General features: G+C 35.4%; 2 protein-coding genes and 1 pseudogene across 2 annotated transcripts; 2 read left to right on the top strand and 1 right to left on the bottom strand.

Moving 5' to 3' along the window:
- Positions 1–5015: 5015 nt before the first annotated feature.
- Positions 5016–12532, bottom strand: LOC113711241 (immune-associated nucleotide-binding protein 9-like; annotated as a pseudogene).
- Positions 8143–10284, top strand: LOC140015410 (uncharacterized). Its single transcript, XM_072067977.1, has 4 exons — positions 8143–9358; positions 9466–9558; positions 9662–9855; positions 9942–10284. Exons 1-4 carry the CDS (start codon positions 9253–9255, stop codon positions 10002–10004), a joined length of 456 nt encoding a protein of 151 aa, XP_071924078.1. The 5' UTR covers positions 8143–9252; the 3' UTR covers positions 10005–10284.
- A 3119-nt stretch (positions 12533–15651) lies between the features above and the next one.
- On the top strand, positions 15652–21582 carry LOC113712605 (immune-associated nucleotide-binding protein 9-like). The gene is made up of 6 exons (XM_027236088.2): positions 15652–15803; positions 16563–16814; positions 16972–17243; positions 18256–18420; positions 18516–18650; positions 21180–21582. The coding sequence occupies exons 2-6, from the start codon at positions 16583–16585 to the stop codon at positions 21390–21392; spliced, it is 1017 nt and encodes a 338-aa protein (XP_027091889.1). The 5' UTR covers positions 15652–15803; positions 16563–16582; the 3' UTR covers positions 21393–21582.
- The last annotated feature ends 4533 nt before the right edge of the window (positions 21583–26115 follow it).

A 26115-nucleotide genomic window follows, 5' to 3' on the forward strand; every position in this document is an offset into this window, starting at 1 on the left:
TATTTTGTTCAAGCAATTATCGATGGCAAGTTCAAATTCAAGAAACTTTCATCAACAGCACAAACACCATCCTTGGCTAATATCAGGTTCATCAGACCCCGCAAATGAAACTTAGCATTTAACTTTTGTATCAAGTATCCAAAAAAACAACGTCGATTTATGGAATTCAGTTCTTATGACAATTCAGCACCATGAGAAATGAGAATTGCCTGGTTTATGTGTCGATCGCATTGATGACATAGCCATCTTCCAATATAGTACTCTGTAATTCACAAGTCTTTTTGTTACACAGGAAAGATCAGCCATTTACTTGAATGCCTTTCTCCTGAAAACACTATTACCAGTTGCACTTTTACCTCTGCCTACAACCCCAACAAGAACGATATTCCGAACCACATCTGAAGGAGAACTTAACTCCCCATCATCATGAATTGAACTTCCAGCCATTGTCCCGGCAATTAGAGAATCTCTAGCAAGAGTAAAAGTTTTCAGTGCATGTATATTTCTCTGCCAAAAGAAATTAAAAACATCTAAGACAAGAATAGGTCCACTCCTCATTGAATTTTGCAGTAAGATGGCTAGGTACTAATTTCTTTTGACGCTTGGATACTGAATTCCTATCCGTAATTAAGAATTTCCTTTGGAAAAAATTAAGAAGTTTAAATCAATTAAAAACAGAAAAAAGAAGCACATTAAATCAGGAATCAGGCAAGAACATAAACTTTTGTCCAGTTTTGTTGTTAAAGTATGTTAGTTCAATTCTTCAAATATCGTGGCTACTATATACATCATCAACAGGCAAGACAAAATAAAATCATGTCTGCAAATAAGTTTTAAACGTGTAAAACAAATTTGCAGCACAACAGCACAAATCCCTCCAAAAGCACAAAAAGGGACAAAAAAAAGGCATAACATCCAGGCAACCTAACAAGAGTACTCGAGTTAAAAAGGTGCATGGAAAAATTCAGCCATATAAGATACACCAAATGTCATTGGTCTCATGGTGCACCATTACTAATTAAATTTTACACCACGTCTAATTGTCACATGATGCACCATAATTAATTAAATTTGAATAAGTATTCCTCAAGGTCCAACTTGGCTTGTAGAGAGATTAGATAGACGACAGTGAGATCCCTAATTTGCCTACCAAATCCTCTCAGCTTCTCCATTTCTTGCATAAAATCTGGAGTCTCTTAATTTTCCTTTTCAAATCCTCACCCTTTTCTCCATTTCTTGTATAAAGTCAAATTCAAAATATATAACTAGATACAAATCAAGAAGTTAAAGAACGACGAAACAGCTTGATACTAGATAGCTTTAAGACAAATTAAGGGTCCTTGATCATCAATCAGGAAGGAGGTGTGTATCGGATTTACTTGTAACGCGAATTTAAAACATGGGTTAATTACATTTACCTCCCCTGAGGTTTGACCATATTACCAATCAATCCCTGTAATTTGTCCAAATAACGGTCTCACCCTTTGAATGATCAAACATTTAACAAAAGCCCCCTTAATGCCGAAAATGCCCTTATTGAGGCCATGTTGCATTAAAAAAAGAACATATTTTTATTTTATTAACCCTGAAGCAATCCAAAAAAATAAAAAAAAGTTTTTGCTTATTATTTTATAAAAACCATATCTTTGCTTCCATAAATAGTTTTGAATCAATAATTATTTTAAATCTTAAAAATGAATATTAAAAATTAGATAAATTGAAAGAAAAATAAAAAAAGAAGAAATTATTTTAATTCCTGAAGTATGGTTCAAATTGAGGAAAACATGCCTTGTGCTCTCCGCAACGTGCCTTGAACCACAAATTCGAACCATACTTGAGGATTTAAAATAATTACTTCTTTTTTATTTTTCTTTCAATTTATCTAATTTTTAATATTCATTTTTAAGATTTAAAATAATTATTGATTCAAAACTATTTATGGAAGCAAAGATATGATTTTTATAAAATAATAAGCAAAAACTTTTTTCTATTTTTTTGGATTACTTGAAGGTTAATAAATAAAAATATGTTCTTTTTTTAATGCAATATGGCCTCAAAAAGGGCATTTTCGACATTAAGGGGGTTTTTGTTAAACGTTTGATCATTCAAAGGGTGAGACTGTTATTTGGCCAAATTACAGGGATTGATTGGTAATATGGTCAAACCTCAGGGGAGGTAAATGTAATTAACCCTTAAAACATAACTGACCGAACCTGATGATGCAAATACTCAATTGAGCTCTTAACTTCAATAATTGCAAAGAGGCAAAGAAATCGGAGCGAAAACAAAAAGATGGAAACATAGAGGAAACGAGAGAGAAGAATTAATATTGTATTTGTTAGTTAAACTAAGTTTGGTATTATAGTTAATTTGGGTTGGGAAAGCAATTTGCTTCTTTCCTTTAAATTATACTAAAGTTCCTCGACCGTCTATATCCTGCGCGAAAAATGGCGCGACTTGCCTTTAGACTTTTAAAAATATGAAATTATGTAAAATTCATTCTACGAAACCTACCTCACATTCCAAAATTGATAAGAAAATTTAGTTGTAACATGATAGCATTAAGCATTAACTCACACTTTGAGATAAAAAAAAAAATTTTTTTTGAAAGAATTGTAGTTTTAGTCCCCAATATTTGACTGGTGTATTAAATTGGGTCCCTAATGTTTCGTCTAAAGCAAGATTAGTCCTTAACTTTATGAATTTAGGCACATTTAGGACAGCTAGCGAAAATTCAAAAGTGAGTCAACAACTTCGAATTTATACTTTTTGCGTCTATATAGATTTTGAATCATTATACTCTCCTAAATTTTAAATAGTGATATTATGGGTTTTAAAATGAAATGAGATGCAAACTAGAATGAAATAGTATTAAATGGGTAATCGAAATTCTAATTAAATCAAATTTTCCTGAGTGTCCCATGAGTTCTCGGTTGCGTCTTGGTACTGATGTTAGCCGTAAATTTTGTAACCTTAGACATAATTGAAGAGGAGGGTACTTGGCGAGGATTCCACTACATAGCAAAAGTTCATGAGAAAATTTGAAGTTTCGAAACCAGCCTTTTCATTGACTCGGAAAATTTGTTTGATCAGAGATCACTAATTCAATTATCGTTGGGTCAACCGTAATCGATTTTTGATGTCATTATTAAGTATTAAATATTAATTATTAGTTGTTAATATCTAGATTATGAATAAGATAAATGGAAAATAAAACTATACTGATTCAACCATCAGTTTAACTAGATCAAATGCCATTGTTGATCATTCTAGGTTTAAAGGTCTAACTAGATAGGACAGCAGATCGGATCTGACCAACCAATAGGGCTATCAATAGGGCTGAATTGGCCTAATCTTGGCTCACTTGACCCAAAAGAAGAGGGGTCGAGTCTTTTGTAATTCTAGGTCAGGCAAAACTTGGGTCTAGGCTTGAGATTCGATTAAAATGTGAGCCAAACTTAGACCTCTATAGCGTCAACCCCATTAAAGCCCAACCCATTATTATTATTATTATTATTATATATACATACATACATATATATATGTATATACGCGCACACCTTGATATATATAATTATAAATGTATTATTTTTAAATATGTAATGTGTAGTTAATTATTTGCAGAAAGAGAATTAGATTCATTAAATATATTTAGAAAAAGAATTAGTAGTGTATTGACTAATGACTATTATTTTCCGTGTATTTTAAAAGAATTGGATACAATTATTGTTAATTTTTTCATTTATTTACTTTTAATGAACTTTTTACTAGTTTATGGGTAGTTTTAATGTTGTAGATTTCAAAATAACTTTATTACTTAATGATTATAATAATTATATTAGGGAAATTAACGAGTAATAAGCGAGTTTAGATTGAATTGAATTAGGTTCAAAATTCAAATATATTGTGAGTCAAGTATTAGGTAAACATGTATTAGTCCGATGCTCATAACCTGAAATCCAAATGTCTTACTAACTAAGTGAGTTGAATCTAGATTTGTTAAAACTCGATTCACATAGCCTGATTGACAACCCTACCAACCAATCCCAATTGAGTTTTAAATAAGAATGTCAACGGGATTGGGCCAACCTGAACTCGACCTATTCAACTCTAGAAAAAGTCTGATGAGCCCATCCTTTTATTGAGCTGGGCTGAGTTTACGTCTAAATATTAGGTCCGAATTAAATATGAACCAATTTTAGGACTTATTAGGCTCAAATCCAATATAGGACCAGTCCATTAACCCGCATCTATAAAGATAATTATATATAATATATTTATATTTTAATATATATATAATTATATATCTAAATATATAATATTAACACTTTATACTTATGTGTCAAAATATATTAAAATATATAAGAAATATTAAATATACAAAATTATGTCAAAAGATTCATAAAAACAAATCTTAGTATGAGCAAATTGAGAACCTTTGAAGATGTATTAAATGTTGATCATGTGTTATTACTATTTTCCATATACTTAGAACTAATTGGATATATTATTGTTGAAAATTTCTTGGTTCATATACTTTTTAATATATTGATTTATGCGTAGTTTTAATGTTGTAGTCTTGTGTATGTTAAATTAGTTTTAGAACTTAATACTTATAATAGTTATATTAAGGAAATTAAGGAACAATAAGTAAATTTGGCCTAAGCATGAATTAGGCTTACAGTCCAAATATTTTATGAGTCGAATATGAGTTTCACATTTATTAATCCAAAACTCCTAGTTCAAAATTTGAAAGTGATACTAACTACATGAGTCGAGTCTGAACTTATTAAACCCCAACTCAAATGGCTCGATCGACAAGCCTAGTCTTAAAACCATGGAAAATACCTCAAGTGATGGATAGGTGACAGGACCGCAATGCACAAAGCTAAGTTGCTGTTTCAGTGCCATAAAGGCATAAACTAATAATGGCTAACAGTTTAGTTTAGTTTAGTTTTCCTTTCCAGAATATGCATTTAACCTCCCCCTAGATGTACAGTATCTAGAATATCCAGTCATAGAATTTGGCATCCCTGGTTTCTACGATGCCTTCTGAGCTCCTCCGCCGCCCTTCGGCTTCTCTCTAAATTCTCTCTCAACTTACGGATCTCATTATCCGATTTCGCTTGAGCTTCTCGGGCAGTTTCCTCTGCTTTTAAGCGAGCACCTAGAGCTTCTCGGACAGTTTCCTCTGCTCTTAAGTCAGCATCTCGCTCTTCTACAAATTGCTGTTCAAGTCTACGTGTTGTCTCCCTAAGCTTTGTCTCAACTTGTACAACCAGGTTAAGACAATGGTAAAATGTTTTCCCAGGTATCCATCCAACTGCTTAATTCCCTCCTAACGCACGAGTCCTCATTGCAGGCAAACTCAAAATCCATCAAATATGTGTTCCCCAGCACTCAATTGAACATACAGGAAAAGATAATAACCATCGACAAATAATTTGTCAAGCAACCAACAAGACAATCCTCCATAGCATTGTATGGCAAAATAAAACCCAACCCGCCTTTAATCTGCCGTAAAAGAAGAATTACATACAAGACGGATTCAATTTCAGGCCTTCCTCATTGCAGGCTTGTTTCCTGCAATAGCAGGAAAGGAAATGCATAATTACAGCTGAAGGTATAAATGAGACTCCACCACATTAAGAGGCATATGTTTACATTTATAGGATAGGGAAAATCGCCAATTTAGTCCTCAAACTATTTTACTAAAGCCGATTTGGTCCCTCAACGTTTTATCGCACGAATTAAGTCCCTTAACTAAAATTATTGTGCCAATTAAGGACCTATACGGCGTCGCCACCCAAAACATATGTATCTGTACAGAAACCGACGGCGAGGCAGGGGCAAATTTGGAAGTACACATCCTAATTTCCACGGGAAGCAAGACAGATCTCATTTTGCATCTGAATTGGGGGAAACCTGTGAAATTAGGGGTTTTCCAACAAAATACCCATTTTGCATCCAAATAGCAGGCAAAATTTGGGGCTTGAAACTGATTCAAATTACCAGCAATGGAGGGTGATAAGATGACGAAAACAGAGCGGAATGGAGAAATTGGTTCACGGGCAGCACAGGAAAGCAAGGAAAAGGTCGAGGATGAAAATTCTGACGGAATGGCAGCGAGGATTTCCGGTAAGTGTCGGCCTGCATGTGCGATGTTTGAAGTTAATTTTTTTGCTAATAAGTTGAACTTCGTAACTGGTTGTTGAACTACAGTTGGTAGATTTTGCCTTTTCTAATTTAAATGATAGGATTTTGGTAGATATGAGTTGTGGGGTATGTGTAGTGGACTCTCTTGTTATTTTAGTTTCGGTGGTCCCTTTGCTGTGAAAAATGCACTATATTGTTGTTTTCATGCTACCTAATTGGGTTACAGGATAGTGACCGAGCATGTTGATGCCTAATTAAAAAAAAATTTTGTCTTTTATGCCAAAAAAAAAACACAGGACATGAGCTGGACTGCTTTATACTAAAAATATATTACGGTGGGGTATATTTTGGACCACCACAAGAAAAGTATGTGGGGGGGAGTATGGAATCATTTGAAGGTGTTGTTGCAAATGTAGTTAACAAGGCACATCTCCATGGCTTTTGCACTCTTGTCGGATGTGACAAAAATGTGAAACTGCTTTATAGAGTTCCTTGTGGAGATTGTACCTTCAAACTACGGAATATAGAAAGTGAGGATGATGTTATAGACATGGCATGTATTGGGAAACAAACTGGCATGGTTGAGGTGTACTCAGTGCAGGAATTTCATATTAGATTTATTGATAGTAAAGTAGGCAGTTCTAATGTGGATATTGGAGAGGCTGGTATATCAAATGAAGATGCTTTTTATGTTGACATCACATTTGAGGAGTCTACCACATTTGAAGAAACCACGGTGCCAATTGAATTAATGGAGGAAGAAAATGGCTATGGGGTTGAAGAAGATGTACAATCAGATTCTACAGAAAGTGAAAGCTTGGTGGATAGTGAGTACGACTTTAGGGATGATGAAGATGATGTGATTTTCAAAAAATCTGTTGTCGATGCTGATAAAGAGCTTGAAAAAGCAAAAGAGACAGCAGAAACAGTTGTTGATGAGAGCAAGAATGAAGGCAGAAAAAATGAACAAAAAAAGCCTGTTGTTGGAGGAGCATTTAGACAGCAAAATATTCATGATACAACTACTGACTTCAAGTTGTACCATGAAGAAAATATTCAAGTGCATGAAGAATCAGAGTCAATGAATTCTGAAGAGTTAAATAGCAATAATGAAACCTCGGATGAAGATAGTTCAAAGAGGAGAAAGCCAAGATACGTGAGGTTTACACCTGAGCATGATATGGTTGATCCAAAATTCTTTGTTGGGCTGTTGTTTGATGATAAACTGATATTTAAACAAGCTGTTGATTTTTATGGAGTTAAATGGGGTAAACATTTTAGGTGGGGTAAAAATGACGCGTCTAGAATGCGAGCTAAATGCAATAGTGCAAATTGTGGCTGGTTCATTTATGCTTCAAAAGAGGTTGATAGTGACGCTTTTGTTATTAGAACCATGGGACCATCTTGCAATTGTGGTAGGACTTTTCATCACAAGCGTGCCAATTCAGGTTTCCTAAGTAGACATTATATGGACTTTCTTAGATTAAATAAGAAAGTGAGTGTCACAGAATTTAAGGAGAAGGTGCACTTAGAGCTAAATGTGAATATCACAAGAGACCAAGTGAGTAAGACCTTTATGAAAGCAAAGCTTTTGATATATGGCAGTTACAAACAACAATACACAAAGCTGTGGGACTACTGCGAAGAGTTGTTAAATTGCAATCCTGGCTCAACGATACATATAGAGACAACGGTTGATGATATAAGTGGTAAGGAAAGATTTCAAAGGATATACATATGCTTTGAAGCATTGAAAAAAGGCTTCAAAGCTGGTTGTCGACAATTGATTGGTTTAGATGGTTGCCACTTGAGGGGTCCACATCCAGGAGTATTGTTGACTGCTGTTGGAATTGATGCCAACGACTGTATCTACCCCATTGCATATGCAGTAGTTGAAATTGAGAATAAGAGCTCATGGAAGTGGTTCGTGGAGTTTTTGAAACATGACTTGTGCATTTATGAACAAAAAACATGGACTTTCATCAGTGATAGACAAAAGGTAATTACAACAATCTTCTTGTTTTTCGGATTACCTAGGTTGCAGTTAATGATAATATAATACGTATTTTTTTTAAAAAAAAATTGATGGTTACACCCTTAACAGGGATTGGGGTCTGCCATTCATGAAGTCACTCCGGATGTAGAGCATCGGCATTGTGTAAGGCATCTACACAATAACATGAAGAAGTCGCATCCAGGTGAAACAATAAAAGCAAGATTTTGGGCTTGTGCAAGGTCATCATACATGCGCAAATTTGAGAGTGAGATGGATGCTTTAAAAGATTATGACTACAATGCTCATAAGTGGCTGGTGGACAATACAAATCCAAGACAATGGTCAAGATCACATTTCAGAGAAACAACTAAGTGCGATATCCTACTGAATAACCTTTGTGAGAGTTTCAATGCTGTGATCTTGGAAGCTAGAGAGAAACCAATCTTGGGTATGTTGGAGACCCTTAGAATTTACCTCATGGATAGGATGCGGATAAAAAGGGAATGGATGAAGAAGAGGACTGATGTAATATGTCCAAAGATTCAAAAAAAGCTTGAAAAGGCAAAAAATGAGGCTGCCTCCAATATTGCTAGACACTCAGACGACAAAAGATTCGAAGTGCAGCATATCTACGGTGGAACTTATGTGGTTGATGTCGAAAGACACACATGCACGTGTAGAAAGTGGGAGCTCACGGGATTGCCCTGTTGCCATGCAGTTTGCTGTATTTCACTAATAAATGCCACCCCAGAGGACTACGTGCACAGCTGCTACTTGAGAGAGGCATATTTGGCCGCGTACGAGCCAGCTATTGCTCCATTACCAGGACCTAATGCTTGGAGGGATTCTGGTAAGATCCCGATCCTACCACCAAAGAAGTTGAGACTTCCTGGTAGGCCAAAAAAAGCAAGGAGGAGGGAACCAGATGAACCTCGAAAGAGTAATAATGGAGTGACTAAACTGTCAAGAGCTGGAGGTACACTAAGTTGCTCAAAATGTCATGAAAAGGGACATACGGTAAGGAAATGTCCATTGGTTATACCAGCTGAGCATTTAGTTGGCCATGGCACTGGAAGGGGTCCTTCTCTCAGCAGCAACAAATGCAGCAAATGTCAGCGGTATGTCACAATCGAAGAACATGTCCAACTAGTCATCCCGAGGGCCACTCTGATGTTGTAGGGGCTGACTTAGACCATAGCCAGGCTGGTATATGTCATCTTTTATATATTTTTAAACACTGCTATTCTGCCAAAATATTGCTAACAACCTTTGCTGTTTTGTCTAACTTTTAAAATTTTTTCCATATCAATAAGCACAACCAATGGATGAACAACCTGTAGCGGATGAACAACAACCAGGAGAAGGCTGCCATGTGGACATACAAGCTGTTGTTCATGAAGAAAATGGTAAATAAATTTGATGGCATATGGTTAATCTGCGAAAAGTTATGTTTCAGTGAATTTGAGGACATATTTAAATTCAATATTTTTTTCATTTCTTGCTTTGTAGTTTCAAGTACACATTCTGCTGAAGTTGTTGAACCGAAGAAGAAAATGAAATGCTACTTCTGTCGAAAAGTTGGGCATAACAAAAAGACATGTCCAACTATACAAGCACAAGGTTGGAGATTAAGGAAGGCAAAAATGGATACTTATGGTCCGTACGTTGAATCGGTTGGAAAAAAACGAAGAGCCAAGCAGAAAGTAGGTTTTTTAGCATCAATATGAACTTAACATTTGCTTTGCTGCTTAAGTCATTGCATTCACCTGTTATTTTTTATTATATGCAGGCTCATAGACTCTTAGATGAACCAGATGATGCCAGTCAACCAGGAATAACACAACTTGACTAGCCATGCATGTGCGATGAAGAAGCTCCACTTTTTGTATAGCTTTTGTTAATTTTGTGCTGTGGGTCAGTCCATATAAGATGATAGAGCATGACTGAAATTTATGGTGCTGTTGTCATGCGGGTCAACCCACATTTTGCATAGCTTTTGTTAGCATGGTTGAACCCATAATTGTGTTTTTGCTTTTGTTAAGTTACAATTAGCTTCTTTAGTGAACGAATGCTTTTGTTACTGGATGGAAATGTACCTGACCACATGTATTCATGCCTTTACTTTTATATATTGTGTATGTATCAAAATGGTTGTTTGGTTGGCAGGTGAGATTGTTCATTTTTAAGGCAAAACTCTGTCGAAATTTTTTTCAACATTTTAACACAATATAATGTTATGATAACCAGCAACTATGGGGCCAAGAAAATTGACTTGACATTCAATAAAAGGGCCTAGCTGATCTCAAAATTTTCCAGGTCTAGAATGTTTACTTTTAGTTTCAAAGGATGGAGGACCACCTCAATAATCACGATGCTTCTTTTTTTTTTAAATATATATATATATAGATATATAAATTTTTAGCCTCCCAAAATAAAGAGAAAAGGGTCCCAGCATACTTTCTTTTTCTTACTTGGAGCCCGGAGGATATGCTTGCAGTAGCATTTCGGCTACACAAAGTCAATAACAATTTATTTTGAATAAGAGGTGATATTTTCACTTCTCAATTACCCTTTAGTATTCCTTGAAGGCATTATTATTTATTAAGTGAACTGGAATGCAAGAAGCTAAAATGAAAATGTGAATAATAATTCCCTTTTGAATCTTCTGATAAACAAAAATTAAGAGTGCCTATTGAGATAAGCATTTGTTTTAGAAATTTTTACAACACTCAAAGGAATTGACTGTTTGGAAGTGGTGGTGAACCCAATTCCAATCAAGAAGCAAACCAGCAGAGTAGATCATATCTGATAAATTTCTCCATCACAACAACAAGAATAAACAAAGGTACGACAATACACAAAGAACATTACATTGCACACCAACTTGGCCTTGCAACTACGCTATTTATAATGCAACATTTTGAGTCCTAGTGCCACAGGCTTTCTTCTTGCATTGTGAACCCATACTGCCATTAATAAGATGCAACCTCCTATCAGTGCCAACATCAACATCTAGGCTTTTTTTCTCAACCTTTGAATTTCTATCCTCATTTCCTTGTTGTCTCCTTCAGCTTTCCTTAGTTCCCTTAACAATTTAGAAATCGTGTTCTTTGTATACTCCGGCAAGGGCGGATCGTACCATAAAAAAATTTTGCAACAATGAGCAGTCTGCATTCAAAATTAATCCATCATTAGTAATAAAACTTAAATAAATACACCCTAACCATTACACAGATTATTAAAATTTAAGCATTTGGGTGGTCTCATTACACCGTAATTTCGACATCCATGGAACCTTCTTGACGGATTTGCTGCAGTCCAAGAAGACACTATTCTGCAGGATTCTTGACAATGGCACTTCACGATTTCGTCTCCATTGTAGTATTCAGCTTTTCCTAGGCTAGATCCTCCGAAATATGAACTTCCATAGGCCTCCTTCCTTGAAGATCAATTTGTAGCTGAGCTGGACGATCCGGCATCCAAATTTCTCCATCTGTTATGCACTTCAAAGGATGAACTTGAAGACATTTTAGTTGTAACCTTGAATTTTTGAATCAGTTTCAAGCCCCAAATTTTGCCTGCTATTTGGATGCAAAATGGGTTTTGTGTTGGAAAACCCCTAATTTCACAGGTTTTCCCCAATTCAGATGCAAAATGGGATCTGTCTTGCTTCCCGTAGAAATTAGGATGTGTACTTCCAAATTTGCCCCTGCCTCGCCATCGGTTTCTGTACAGATACATATGTTTTGGGTGGCGACGCCGTATAGGTCCTTAATTGGCACAATAATTTTAGTTAAGGGACTTAATTCGTGCGATAAAACGTTGAGGGACCAAATCGGCTTTAGTAAAATAGTTTGAGGACTAAATTGGCGATTTTCCCTATAGGATACAAAGCGAAATTAAAAGAAGAAAAAACTATAGCAATAACAAGAAAGAAGAAACATGTCGGAAAAGAACAACTACCATATCAGTAATTCGTGTCAGATGCTCCTCATGTTATTTATGCATCCGCTCCTCCAACTCAGATTTCTTCTCTTTGGAGTAACCTTCTGAAGAATTCAGCTCTATAGCTCGATCATGCAATTTTTTGGCTCCTTTCTGTTAAACAAGGAGTTTTGCAGGCGTTATGTGTTTCCCAAACTTAACCTTATTTTAAGACTGAACTCAAAAAAGAACTCCAAAAAAAAATATATGTTTCCAGGATTGCCACCAAGGCTTACCTTAAACTCAACAAATAACTCATCAGTACAAGGCTTTCCTCCATTTTTCATCACAACATCGTTCACTAGGGAAAGGAGTTGCTTTCTTGGCTGTATCCTTTGTCTTGTTATCGAATAACGCCCGCCTGTTTCCACAAATCTCAAGCATTCCCCATACCATCACCATAATAAGTTTCAATTTTACAGTTCCACTTCAAAAAGGATGAAAGATTAGTAAAACAAGGGAAAACATATCATGGCACAAACTAGAGAAGTTCATTAACCCTGGGCCAAAGAGTGCTTGAGAGTGCTCAAGCTCCAAGCCCGATGAGAGGCTTAGCGAGAACTTTCAATATCACTGTCCATCATGGAGTGCAAGAATAGTTGCAAATGCTTAAGTTCAATACCTTACCACATATCTAGACCATACAAAGATCTTTTCAAAGCATACAGCGTCTCTCGACCCCTTGAAAAGTAAAGCTACTTTGGAGTTCTAATTCCTCAACAAATTAGATACTTGACTTTACCCTCCATATTTATTAGTTTGCCCACGGGAGTAACGTTGAGCTTTCAGAATGAGGAAAATGTTGAGCCAAATTCTTAGCCTTTAATATCATAATTTATTTGCTACTTCCTTTCCTGACATGTTGAGCTTAGAGGTGGAATAAAACTGATTAAACTAGAAGGTCCTTAAAACTTTTCAGTTACTAGGTGATTAACTCCAGCACAAAACGTGGACAACGCACTTTTGATTCTTTAATCCGTCTCATTAATAAGATTCTTCATGGTAGAATCATCCTCAGGAAGATAGTTAAAGTGCACGAGATGCATTTGAGAGGTGCATAAGTACAAGATCATTCAATTCATTCAGGAATTAGAACAACCGAAGCTAAAACACAACTGATACATAACCATGGTTCAAAGACTCGGCCGAGTCTCGGACCCTTCCGATACGATACCGGGATGATACGATTCCGAGATACTTGACTCGCCGAGACGTCACCGTGAAGGATTGAAACGGCCGAGTCACACCGAGTCACTCCGAATCATCCCGAGTCAACTCGAATTTTTATTATTTTTACTAATTTTTTATTATTTTTTATTATCATATTTTTTACAATTTTTAAAATATTAAATATTTCAAAAATTCGCGTCTCGCCGAGATCGCGATCGATATGTCGAGACCGATATGGAACGATCCGAGCCGCGACCGCGACCGCGACTTTGAACCATGTATATAACCAAGCAGCATTATCTATATCTCAGACATCAAGGCATAAGTCTAGAAACACAGGTATAACCTCATAGCCAAATCAAACAATGGTAGGCCTTACACATCATAATAACAAATGCATCGACATAATTGAATGATCACACCTTCCTTTACAGACTGAGAACTACACAAAGTAATCGTCAAACGTCACTTCATCCTCTTCAAGTTGATCGCCTCCCATAAAAACCAATGTCATATACTCAGCAATCTTGTCTCCAAAAAACTTTGCAAGGTCTCAATAGCAGCAGCTTCTTCTATTGAGATTCGGCTTCTAAGCGACACAATTACAAGCATTGCGTGGATGCCATCATTTGCCATGCCAATCTCACAATCTCTTTTCCAACAAACTCAGGTTCAGCCAATTTGTCGAGTAACCCTAAGATCAGAGCAATTTAATTTCACATAAAATAGAACAACAGTCTTCCAGATATTAGTTTTTTTTTAATAAAGGGAATTTTCCTCTTGAACATTAAAACCCAGCATTTTTTATTTTTTTTTACTGCAGATCTACACAATCACCCCGTGTCTATCACATTGATGATTTGGCCATCTTCCAGCACGGTCCTATTAGCTCACTAGTATTGGTAACACCATCAAGACTGCTCCTTGACATGAATGCCTTTCTTCCAAGAATACTGTTACCAGTTGCACTTTTTCCATTACCTGTGCGCCCGGCCAGAACCACCGTTCGAACTCCATCTGAAGCAGAACCAAACTCCACGTTTCGAACGATTTTCTCTAATGAAGCTGTCTACAAAACGGCTAGAACAAAGAAATACGTGATAAAGATTCCACCAAAAAGATTTAACTACATTACATCCAAAGAATTATTACAATTTCCCAAATGTCCATTAAATATCAGTGAAAATTTATACATGACTAGAAACAGAAAGGGCTAAAATTATCTGATAATGTATCTACTCAAACATAAAACATAATTAGAATTAGGCTTTATTCATTTAAAAATAATGGGTAGTAGACAGACAATCTTATCATCAGATTCAATATTAAAATCTATGCTACTGATTTTGATGCATTTGCAGAGAACTGAGGCCAATAAAATGTAGCTAGGAAATTATCAAAGCTATGACTTGGAAAATATATCACTTACAGAATTTTAATTAGCAAAATCCAAAGAAAAGCATGAAAAGAAATAATTATTTCATCAACCTAAAACTCCAAATTTGAAAGGTCCTGCTAACCTATTAAGATGGTGACATCAACCAACTTCGTCGGCATGGTTAGACACTATTGTTTGGATTGTGTATTATTTGCAAAAATTTATTTGTTTATATTATCAACACATTTTTTAACCACCTTTTATTTTACATACATTATATAAAAAAAGGTGCTATAGTATTTTTTCAAAAAATTATTCCAAATAATCATCAACACATTTTCTGTGAATTCATTTCTCAATTGCCATTTGAATCTCATATATATTAAATTGTTACAATGCATTTTTCTACAAAAATTCCAAAAAATAACAATCCAAACGGGCTTCCAATTAGAAGGTGTGTGAAGTGTGAACGAGGCTGATCCATTTTTGGAGAAATTGAGTGTGTTTGGATAGAGTATTATTTAAAATATTATTTGGAATAATTACTGTAACACTTTTTGTGAAGTGACGTATGTGAGATAAAAAGTAATTGGAAATATAAAAAAGTCAAATGAACAAAATGCAAAACGAAACTTCTTTCCTTTCAATTGGAGGTCTTGAACCAAGATCTCTAATCAACTATTTCTCCCATCTTATTACCCAACCCAACCCTCTGACTTGGAAGTATGGATCTCAGTTCCTCTAATTTTTTTTTTTTTTTTTTTTTGGATAAGAAGAGCACCAATAACATCCTTGGACTAACATAAACTAATCAATGCACAAATTTGTTAACATTATTATTTTTTCCTTTTTAAGGTTTTAGTCACTTAAAAAGACATTCATGCCCCTATTACGGTGCAGGTAATAGCCTGTGCTAGTGAGTATTTCTGTACTTTCACCGTCAGTAGAAAAGCTTGAGGAGAATGACGTCAACGTTTGACAATTCCCCTTTGGACTTTAATACCGACAGAGGAGCGGACCTCGTGACTTAAATTCTCCAACAGTCTTCTCGTCCCCTCGAGTTCTATCTCTTTTCAATCTCAATCTATCTCGCCCCTGCAATTTCTCCAAGGTTCATCAGTAAGTCCCAAGATCTTGGAAAATTCGTTTATTTCTATTTGAATTCGCACTGTTAAGAATTATTGTGCTTAAATGAGTATTTGTTTTACGCCTTGCCTCAATCAATCTGTGATCAGTAGTATTATTAGGGTTTTATTTTCATTTTTTTTGGTCACCGTTTTGATGGATGGCTGCATGATGAAAACTCCTGTGACTCGGATTGTGAATTTTGGTATTTTATTTTATATGTGCCCTTTAAGGTTTTTGTGATGTTATATTGGTATTAATGTGCCTAAACCTCAAGTATCCTGCAAATTAAAACAGAAGTAAATCGGTAAGTTCGTTAATTGTGGATTTTTTCCCTTGTTTCTGCACAAGCAAGTTGAGATGGAGCTGAGGTTGGTGACTTTGTACAATATGTCAAAATCTAATCTTGGTCTTTATTCTTGGGTGCTTAGTTATTGACACAGTAATGTATTATGTGCACAAGCACTAACTGAGAGTGGGGTTTAGTGTTCATGATATTCTTAACTATCTTGGATAAGTGGAACGCCTGCTACTTTTATTGGTTTATGATTGGTTTGAACTGATTTAAGCAATATTGGTATCTGTTGTGATCCTGTTTCACCTACCTTTATCTTGAAAATCATGACGATATTGTTGTTAATGACATAACATTTTGCTATGTGTGCTACATAAATTTTGGATTGTTATTGTCCATTGAATTGCTATGACTTGGTCTATTTTGTGACAGAAAGATTTTTGACATTGTTGGTACAGATTCGCTGATTCCTGAGAGAATGGGTGGAAGTTTTATTGAAGATGATTGGGAGTTTGGGTCTGCCTCAGATGGAGTTCGAACTGTTGTTCTGGTTGGGCGTACAGGTAATGGAAAAAGTGCAACTGGTAACAGTATTCTTGGGAGAAAGGCATTCCAGTCATTGAGTTGTCTTGATGGTGTTACCAAAACCAGTGAGCTACAGAGGACTGTTTTGGAAGATGGCCAAATCGTTAATGTGATAGACACACCGGGTATTTCTCACCCAACTAACTTGATATTTGTGGCAAAAAATTGTAAAGACAATTACAGCTAGAATGTTTAAAGAAAAATTCCCTAAATATTCACAAAACTAATATCTTGAGGACCATTCTTTTGTTTTATATGAGATGTGAATTGCTTTGATTTCAGGGCTCTTTGACAGATTGGCTGAACCTCAGTTCGTAGGAAAAGAGATTGTGAGATGCATTGGGATGGCCAAGGATGGCATCCATGCAGTCCTTGTAGTTGTCTCGCTCAGAAGCCGAATCTCAATTGAAGAAGCTGCTGCTATTGAGACCTTGCAAAAGTTTTTTGGAAACAAGATATCTGATTATATGATATTGGTTTTTACGGGTGGTGATCAACTCGAAGAGGACGACGTGACTTTGGACGATTACTTGAGTCATTCTGAGTCTGTAAAGGTAGGTATATCTGATTTAATTATTTCTATGAATTTGTATTGGGTGTTACGTATCATAATGTGTAAGGTCTAGTTTTCTTCAATTTGGTTTTGAGGTTGTACTTGTGTTTCTAGAATTTTGCCTTCAAAATCTAAGGTATAGATACTGCAGCTTTTTAGATTCTATTGTTGTTATTCATGAATGAACTGAATTATCTTGTATTCATGTACCTCCATGAAGTCTGTCTCATGAATTTTAACTATATGCATAAGGATGATGTTACCATGATGAACATTGTTAATAAAATGGCCCAAAGAATAAAGAGCATTTTGTCCACCTTTTTTGCTGGAGGGAATCAGCTAGTTAAGTAGAAAAACTAAAGGAACTGGTAGTTAGTTTCATTTCACCTGCAAGATCAGTCCGTCGGTAAAGGAAGAGGCAAATATAAATATGATATTAGTGGCTAGGAATTTGGCTTAATTTTTCTTCATTCTTGAAGCTTAATGTTACTCCTATGGGAAAACTAACAAAAATGAAGGGTATTCTGAGGGATCAGAACTTGATTTTATCTATCATTGGGTGAGATGATGTCATAAATTGTGATTTGAAAAGATCTAAGTGTGTTCTAGATTTGTGATCGGGAGTGGACCATAAGCTTTTGCAACTATTCTTGGACTGCCTGATGGCCAGAGATTGTTGAAAGTTATCACTTGGTGTCTCGATGGGCTTGGACCTGAAACACTTTCAAGCACTTTTTGTCCTAGGGTTATCAGATCAATGTTTGCCAGTTAATGTGTCTGCAATACAATTACAAAAACTTAACATTTTGTGAGCATTTTCAGTGTCAGGATCAGTAGGTGAAAATGATGGGTTGGAGAGAATTGATTTCTCTAATTTGCACCATGATCTTTTCTCCTTGGTTTCACTAATCTTTCTCTAATTTGCACCATGATCTTTTCTCCTTAGTTTCACTAATCTTTACCCTTTTTGAAGTCATACTGCATGAGTGAAACATTCTATGGTGATGATATAGGATATGCTTGAGATTTGTGAGAATAGGCGGGTGTTATTTGATAACAAGACGAAGGATGCAGCCAAGAAAGCTGAACAACTTCAGCAACTTCTTTCTCTTGTGAATGATGTTGTGATGAAAAATGGAGGAAAACCATTTTCTAACGATTTATTTGTTGAATTTAAGGTGAGGTTTGTTGGCAATCGTAGAATGTTTTTCTTCACTCTTACTGTAAAGCTTGTGAAACCCATAACACCCTGCAAAATTCATTGTTTTAACAGAAAGGAGTCACAAAACTTCATGATCAAGCTGCAGAGCTGAATTCTTTGGAAGGGTACTCCAAAAATGAGAAATCTGAGTTGGAGGTGCAGATACGGGCTTCATATCAGGAGCATCTGAAACAATTTACTGATATGGTACTTGTTCTTTTTTTGACATGTTTCTTTTTTTTTTTTTTTTTTGTGATTACTATTTTTTTTTCTCTTCTTTTTGTTTTGCATCCTATGAATCTAACAATATGCCTCTAATATTCTTGGAGTCTCATATATACCTTACAAGTGTAATTATGCATGTCCATTCCCTTTCCTGCTTTTGAAAGGAAACAAGCATGTAAGAAGAGAGGCCTGAACTTGTTCCTGTTTTTGCGTAACTTTTATTTTGCCTTTGGGCAGATTAAAGTGGGGAAAAGAGAACTAATCAACAATTCTGTCAGGCAGATAACATGGATCTCTACTTTCTGAACTTTATTTCAAAGAAATATATAGTAATGCATGAAAATGATTGAAAAGATCTGCATAATTGTTTGTTTAAACAGCTCAAGCATCACTTATGTCTTCCAATGAATCGAACCCTATTCTTTGTAGGAGCAAAAATTTTCTTTCTTTCTTCATATTGATGCTTGGTTGTTGAAATACTCTATCCAGTATCCAGACTGGTAGTATGATCTGTTGCCTTCTAAGAGAGGTTTTATATGGAGTTTTAGAATTCCGAAATTTTATTTCGGTTGTCTGTTGTTTTTATAGAACTTTTAGTTTGTTGTTATTAACAGATAGTGATGTATTCCCTCAAGGTCGCTAGGAATTCTCTTCTTGTTGGCATGATGTTTTTGTGACAATTGGAGCCTTGAGAAGCTTTTACCGTTTTAACATGATTTGAATAACTGTTGTCATGGTGTTGGTTGGGGTCGGAATTTGGGCGAATCAATAATTAGTCTGGGTGATGGAGTTCTTATCATTTAGATTTGGTAGCTATTCATTTAGTTAACAAAATGAGCAATGTGCTATCTGTTCATTCCAAGCATATTTATGCACCTAGTATGACAGTGAAAAAAGTACACTTTTTTTTCTTTTTTTTTTTGCTCCAGTGGAAGGACAAGCATCATATACAACTTTGTTGCTGGACGATGATTTCTTAATGATCTTTTCTGTAATGTAAAGAAAACAAGTTATGTTATTTCTCGAGTGGAAAGAAAAGCATCTACAATCTTCTGTGCTGGAAGGAATTTCTGGGTGATCGTTTAGCAATTTAGTAATTTTGAGTATCTTTGTTTTAAATCTGCTATTCAGGGTTTCCTTTTAAATATAGGTGGCAAACAAATCCATTTAGTTAAATTTACCCATACCCGCCCATAAATAGATGGATACGGGTATTTTTGGTTTATTAAATGGGTATTATTGGATAACCTATCAAACCCAATTAATCCATTTAGAATTGTCTTCCGCAAGCCTCCTCTCTTCCCCCACCCATTTTTTGTTTTTTCAGATTTTTCATTTTGTCATAATGTTCACTACTTTTGTTTCATTATTATTATTATTTGTTGGTTTTATCTTATCGTTTTATTTTCTCTTAGTTTGTTAACTTGCTCATTTTTCAGCATTACCAATTTATGACAAGTTTTAGCCACTTTTCCTACCTTTCCAAAATGAAATTTTAAATTTACACACGAAAAAAATGCTAGAGGTTTAAAATTTTTGGATTAAGTTTTTATGTTAACTTTTATAGTACTTAGTTCAAATTTTTATATTCTTATTGTTCAATTATTAAATAGTATGTAATTTTGCGACAGAGAGTACGGATGGGAAAAAAATTGGTAATTAGGCTTATTGAGTATTATAAGTAAATATTTAAAACTAATGATGGGTGCAAAGGGTAGTATAAATTGATAACTTAGTTTACAAAAATGAATTTAAATGAGTTTACAAAAAGTTAAAATAAATGGGTTATAAATGGGTAATTGGGTTACCCAATTCATTTTTTAACTTATCCATTTATACCCATTTAATTAGATGGGTATAAATGGGTTGACTCACTTATATCCATTACCCATTTTAACCAACCTAAATCCGTCCAAGTCACCCATTTTGACACCTCTGCTTTTAAATATACTGTGCTTTTTAGAGTTATTTGGTTTTTCTGGTGAAATATTTTTTATTTTTTAAGCTTTAAGCAGTGAGCATCATCCACTTGGGCCTACAGACACTTCTCCAGCATAATCTATATCTCTCTATGTGATTGCTATTGTTGAAACATATTCGTATCTCTTTAAGAAGTGTACTATGTGATGGATCTTTCAGCTGTCATTTTATGAGGCTTGGTTCTATTTATTAGTAGTATCATCTGTCAATGGTTTATGAAGGATGCTAAGCAGTAAACTCAATTAGTAGAACCTAACAAGAAAATTTTTTCGATTTGCTAATGTTTTCCCCTGTATGTGTACATACTCTGACTTGATTTTGCCATAAAATGATATTGAGGGTTGTGATGTTGGATTTAAACAATTTGTTCATGATTATGTGTTGATGTATGATACAAGGATAAAGGGGAACACATATTTCCGTATTTGAGTTGTCTTTGCTTGACACAAGGTTCTGTGAGTTAGGATGCAATTAAGAGCAGCTAATATGGGTACCCTTTCAACATTTTCTTCTTGTAATCTTCTTGTCCAGGTTGAGACAAAGATTATGGATGCAACACGTAGATTTGAACAGAAACTGACAGAAGAGCAAGCTGCTCGCTTAAAAGCAGAGGAAGCTGCCCAAGCAGCTCAAATGCAATCAAATTATGAGATCCGTCTGTTGAGAGAGCATATAGAGAGAGTGGAGAGGGAGAATAAGGAGCTCAGAATGCATGCCGAACGTGGGGGTTGTCAAATTTTATGATGGGATGCTTCAGATACTGTGCACATCTAGTGGGAGGGTGGCTGCATGCACTTTCTGGAAAAATAAAGATATCTTACGGTTACACGTTATAAATTTTTAGTTTGCATTTTAGTTCTGTTCATTGTGGTCCTGTTGCCTACTTATCACTGTAATGTTATATAGGTGCCCATCTTGAGTGGCTTCCTCGTAACCTATTTGCTATATGTGGTGGTATGAGTCGTAGCGATCCCCATATCCTCTTTTGCTGTATAGTGGAATCCGTCCGTGTTCGACATTTGCAGGGAGCTGGCAAATACAAATTTGACTTATAATATGGAAGCTGTGTCCCAAAGAAAAAGTTTCGCCGAACTAAATTTTGAATACAAATCTAGGTTTGGCAAGAACAAGAGAAATCTCTCTTCTGTTCACTAGAAAAACCAACAAAAGCTTGGTAATAATGATGAAAGGAATGATAAAAACATTCTAGGGTTGGCTTATTTATAGGTTACAACTTTTATTTGGAAAAGAAAACGAAAATAGGACGACAATGGCCTGCTCAATGACCGGCCCCGATCTTCTTCTGAGACAATAAAACACGACCAACTTTTGGCGATGTCCAGACCAATGTACCTGCTGATGTCCCGCTCCGGTATTGGTCTAATGAAGCTCTACTTCGTTCCGTATCAATCCCCCCCACTTGAGAAGAACTCGACCTCGAGTTCCCAGGGAAATTCACATCAGAAGCATGAACAAACACCCCAACAACCCTCTTGCGAAACTTGTAAGGTCGCTAGATCATCAAGAACTGGAGTCTTGCATGAAAGTGTAACTTGTTTGGATCCACTTTTGCCGCAAACTCAATTGTAGAAATTGAGTCGTTCATCAAGGTTAGGATGAGCTAGCAATGGAACTCTCAAACAACTCAAACTTCTATTTGTTGAGCTCCAACAACATCATGGGTTGAATCTCCTCCACACCTTTGTCAAGAGACATTGCCTCAAACTTAGTGCATTTGTGTATCTCTGTACCTGCAAACGAACCATCCTTTACAGACAAGATAGTTAACAATTTATTTGCTGCAAGATTATGAGACTGTGACCGAGACCCCGGTTTCATAGGCAACAATGTAATTTTTCGTCCATCCTTGACAAATCAGTGTATGTTGTCTCTCCCACTTTAAACTCGCATCCATGTCATACTGTCAAGGCCTACCAAGCAACATGTGACATGCGTCCATGTTAACCACATCACAAACTATCTCATCCTTGTAAAACTTTCCTATGGACAAAGGCACTTTACACCTCTCGGTTACCTCCATGGGATCTACATTCTTTATCCAACCCACCCTATAAGGTTTAGGATGCTTCTCCATAGGCAATTTCAATTAACTAACCAAAGCTCTAGAATGATGTTCTCAGTACCACCGCTATCTATTATCAAATCAAAGATGTTACCAAAAATAGTGCACCTAGTTTTAAAGAGTTGATCACGTTGAATTGCTACCTCCTCACCATGCTTCAATTTACACACCACATAGGCAAGCTGCACGTAATTATCATCTTCGCCATCTGGGCCACAAGTATACTCTTCTTCATCTTGTGGCTCCTCTATATCTCCAATGTGCTCGGCCAAGTTAATTTGTCTCCGAGAATTAGGATAGTTATTAGACATGTGTCCAGACTGTCTACACCTTAAGCAATAGTCACCCCAAGGTTTGGCATATGAATTGTTTGCCGAATTATTTCTATGGGGAGGTATCAAATTGGTATTCTGATGCCTAGGAGCCTCTCAGGTTTTAGCCATAGGTCTCGTATTGGTTTTCTAGATCCATGTGGTGGCTCCAGTGCGGCACATGGCTTCTCTTTATCAGGAGGTTCTACCTGGCCTTCAACGTACATGTGGGACACACTACTCTTCGAATTTCTCTTTCTAGCTAACTTTGTTTCAGCTTTTTGGCCATATTTTAAGCCTTAGATAAATCAAAGATAGTTTTACAGCCAATTTCATCACTAATACCCTTATTCAGACCATCTAAATATCTCGACACTAAATGATTTTCTAACTCCATAATATTATTTCTGGACAGTAATCATAAAAATTCAGAATTATATTCAAGAACCGAACGAGTACCTTGCACGTAGTGTTGAAATTACAAGAAAAGATATTGCTCGTAGTCCGTGAGCAAGAAACGTGCCTTCAACTATCACTTATCTTTAACTAGGATCGAACAAGCTATTTCCTTGCCTTCGCCTATTCGTCTGCAATTGCTCCCACCAAGAGGAGGCACCATTTTTTAACGTGTAAACGATCAATTTAACTTGCTTCTCTTCTGGTATTCATATAATCAGAAAATCACTCTATCTCTGCTATCAAATCTAAAAAATCTTCTATGCCCAAATTTCCATTGAAACTCGGACCATCAACATATAATTTCAAGTCGTCGAATTAATGATTTTGTTGAACCCTAGGGTTAGGGTTTTTGACATGAGTGCCATCATCCGATGAACTATCATCATAGGAAAAAATCTTCTATGCCCAAATTTCCATTGAAACTCGGAACATCAACATTTAACTCCAACTCATCGAATTAATGATTTTGTTGAACCCTAGGGTTAGGGTTTTTGACATGAGTGCCATCATCCAATGAACTATCATCATAGGGTTGTTCCCCATGGGATGGTACCTGATCTTGGCAAATCAATGGTCGCTCATGGGCCACTTCCTCACCATGATCATCTCTTTTATCACGACCTCTTCCGCCTTGCAATCCACTCTGTCGAAACATATCGGCTATTTCATTAATTGTTCCCTCCATATGATCAACATGAGTGGTTAATTCTCACAATTCTATGGATGTTGCAAAATCCCCGACTCCATCATTGGGATTAGGGTTACAGTTCGCATTATTAGCTGCCATCCCAAGAGAAGTCTGCTCTAATACCAACTAATATGGAAGCATGTCCCAAGTAAAAGTTTCATCGAACTAATTCCTGAATACGAATCTCATATTAGATAAATCTCTCTGTTTATTGGAAAGATCAACAAAAGTTTGATAATAGTGATGAAAGGAATGATAAAAACGTTCTAGGGTTGGCGTATGCATGGACTACAACTTTTATTTGAAAAAAGGAAACAAAACGAATTAAAAAGCTAAAGTTCCACAATGACTGAAGACTAGTGCCGGTCTTCTAAGACAACAAAACATGACCAACTTCTACCGATGTCCAAACCAATGTCCATGCTGATGTCCTGCTCCAGTCTTGGTCTAATCTACTTCATTCCGTATCAACTTAATTGCCCTAGATTAGTTTATAGGACATAATATGTTTTATTATTTTTTTGTTTTATTTGTTCTACAATAGTATTTTTCTATTTACATGAAATTTTGATATTTTTGCTTCAAAAATAAATGAGAATTGATATCAAATTTAATTGTAAAAGTTGATTCATTCTAATATATAGATTTTCAAGTTAAAATTTTACATTTACTAGCAATATAATTAGCAACATAAAATATAAATTTCATGAAGTCCAAAAATTATAATTTATTTTTAGTCTATCTTCCATTTTGATATGATTCAGGAAAAAATTTCTTGCATAATTGTTCAAAAGTCAAAATGTAAAGTATCTTCAAACATTTGTTTTCTTGTATAAAAGAAAATAGTTATTTTAAATACAATGAAAATTAATTATTATGAAAAATTACATTCAAATATTAATGAAGCTTACGCATGGTCTAAGATATCATGATACAGTATAAAAATTTATAAGGATAAATTTTATATCCTACTATTTAGGCATTCTAAGATGAAGTTGGAAAAGCCTTCCATTGGTTTTTTTGAGGAATGGGATTTCAAAAAAAAAAAGTTGGAATGAGCATTCTAGAGGGAAAGGGTTTTTCCACTTAAATGAACCATACTAAACGTTTGGAATGGAATGGACAAGTTGAAAATATCTTTCCTTTCCATGCCATTCTTCTGTACCAAAACAGGAGGTAGTGTATAGTATTTTAACAATTTGTGCCTGTATATTAAAAAATATTTGGTAAGGAAAAAATAATTTGTTGATGATTATTGAAAATTTCATGCTTATCAATAGGAGTAATTTTTTTTCAAAGAAAGGAGGTTATTGATGGTTTTTACTGATTAGTAAGTTATTCAACAGTGGGGACCTAGTGTCGAAGAGTATAGTGATAGTAGTTGTAGGAAAAGTATAGTGGCAATAGCTATGTAGGAGTGAGAAGTTTGAGAGATAAAATATAGGTATATCATACTGAATGTTGAAGGGTACATTTGGAATAACATACAATAACACATTTTTTTAACATCTAACCCCTTGGTCATACTTTCTACAGGGATAAAATTGGAAAATCAAAAAATAACACAAAATTTTAACACCAAACCCTCTTCTCATACTTTATACATAGAAAGATGTATATACTAGAAGGAATATCATACCCTATGTATGTGCAAATCTAAAAGGAAAATTTTTTAAAATATATCAAATTGTTTTTGTAGTTGTTGGAGCTTTTGTATTAGAAATTTGGATGGAAAGTTTGTATTTTTCTTTCTTTCTTTTTTTTGTTTTCTTGGAACTTATGTATTTTTTGTTGATAGGAAGTTTTGTTAAGCTAAAAAATGGGATATGTATATGTGTTTGTGTGTGTTTATTGCACTAATAGTTAATAGTGGAGGACTAACATGGTAGTTAGTAGTGAAGGACTAACATGGGAAGAATGTAGTGA

Source organism: Coffea arabica, chromosome 10e (assembly GCF_036785885.1).
Source record: "Coffea arabica cultivar ET-39 chromosome 10e, Coffea Arabica ET-39 HiFi, whole genome shotgun sequence".
Taxonomy (NCBI): domain Eukaryota; kingdom Viridiplantae; phylum Streptophyta; class Magnoliopsida; order Gentianales; family Rubiaceae; genus Coffea; species Coffea arabica.

What these genes read in the sequence shown, in the direction of transcription:
- LOC140015410 (XM_072067977.1), top strand. Translation starts at nt 9,253, where the DNA reads ATGCAGCAAATGTCAGCGGTATGTCACAATCGAAGAACATGTCCAACT. An exon ending in CTTAGACCATAGCCAGGCTG is followed by an intron (nt 9,359 to 9,465) that starts GTATATGTCATC and finishes CATATCAATAAG; the next exon opens with CACAACCAATGGATGAACAA. An exon ending in AACGAAGAGCCAAGCAGAAA is followed by an intron (nt 9,856 to 9,941) that starts GTAGGTTTTTTA and finishes TATTATATGCAG; the next exon opens with GCTCATAGACTCTTAGATGA.
- LOC113712605 (XM_027236088.2), top strand. Translation starts at nt 16,583, where the DNA reads ATGGGTGGAAGTTTTATTGAAGATGATTGGGAGTTTGGGTCTGCCTCA. An exon ending in GTCATTCTGAGTCTGTAAAG is followed by an intron (nt 17,244 to 18,255) that starts GTAGGTATATCT and finishes GTGATGATATAG; the next exon opens with GATATGCTTGAGATTTGTGA. An exon ending in ATTTATTTGTTGAATTTAAG is followed by an intron (nt 18,421 to 18,515) that starts GTGAGGTTTGTT and finishes TTGTTTTAACAG; the next exon opens with AAAGGAGTCACAAAACTTCA.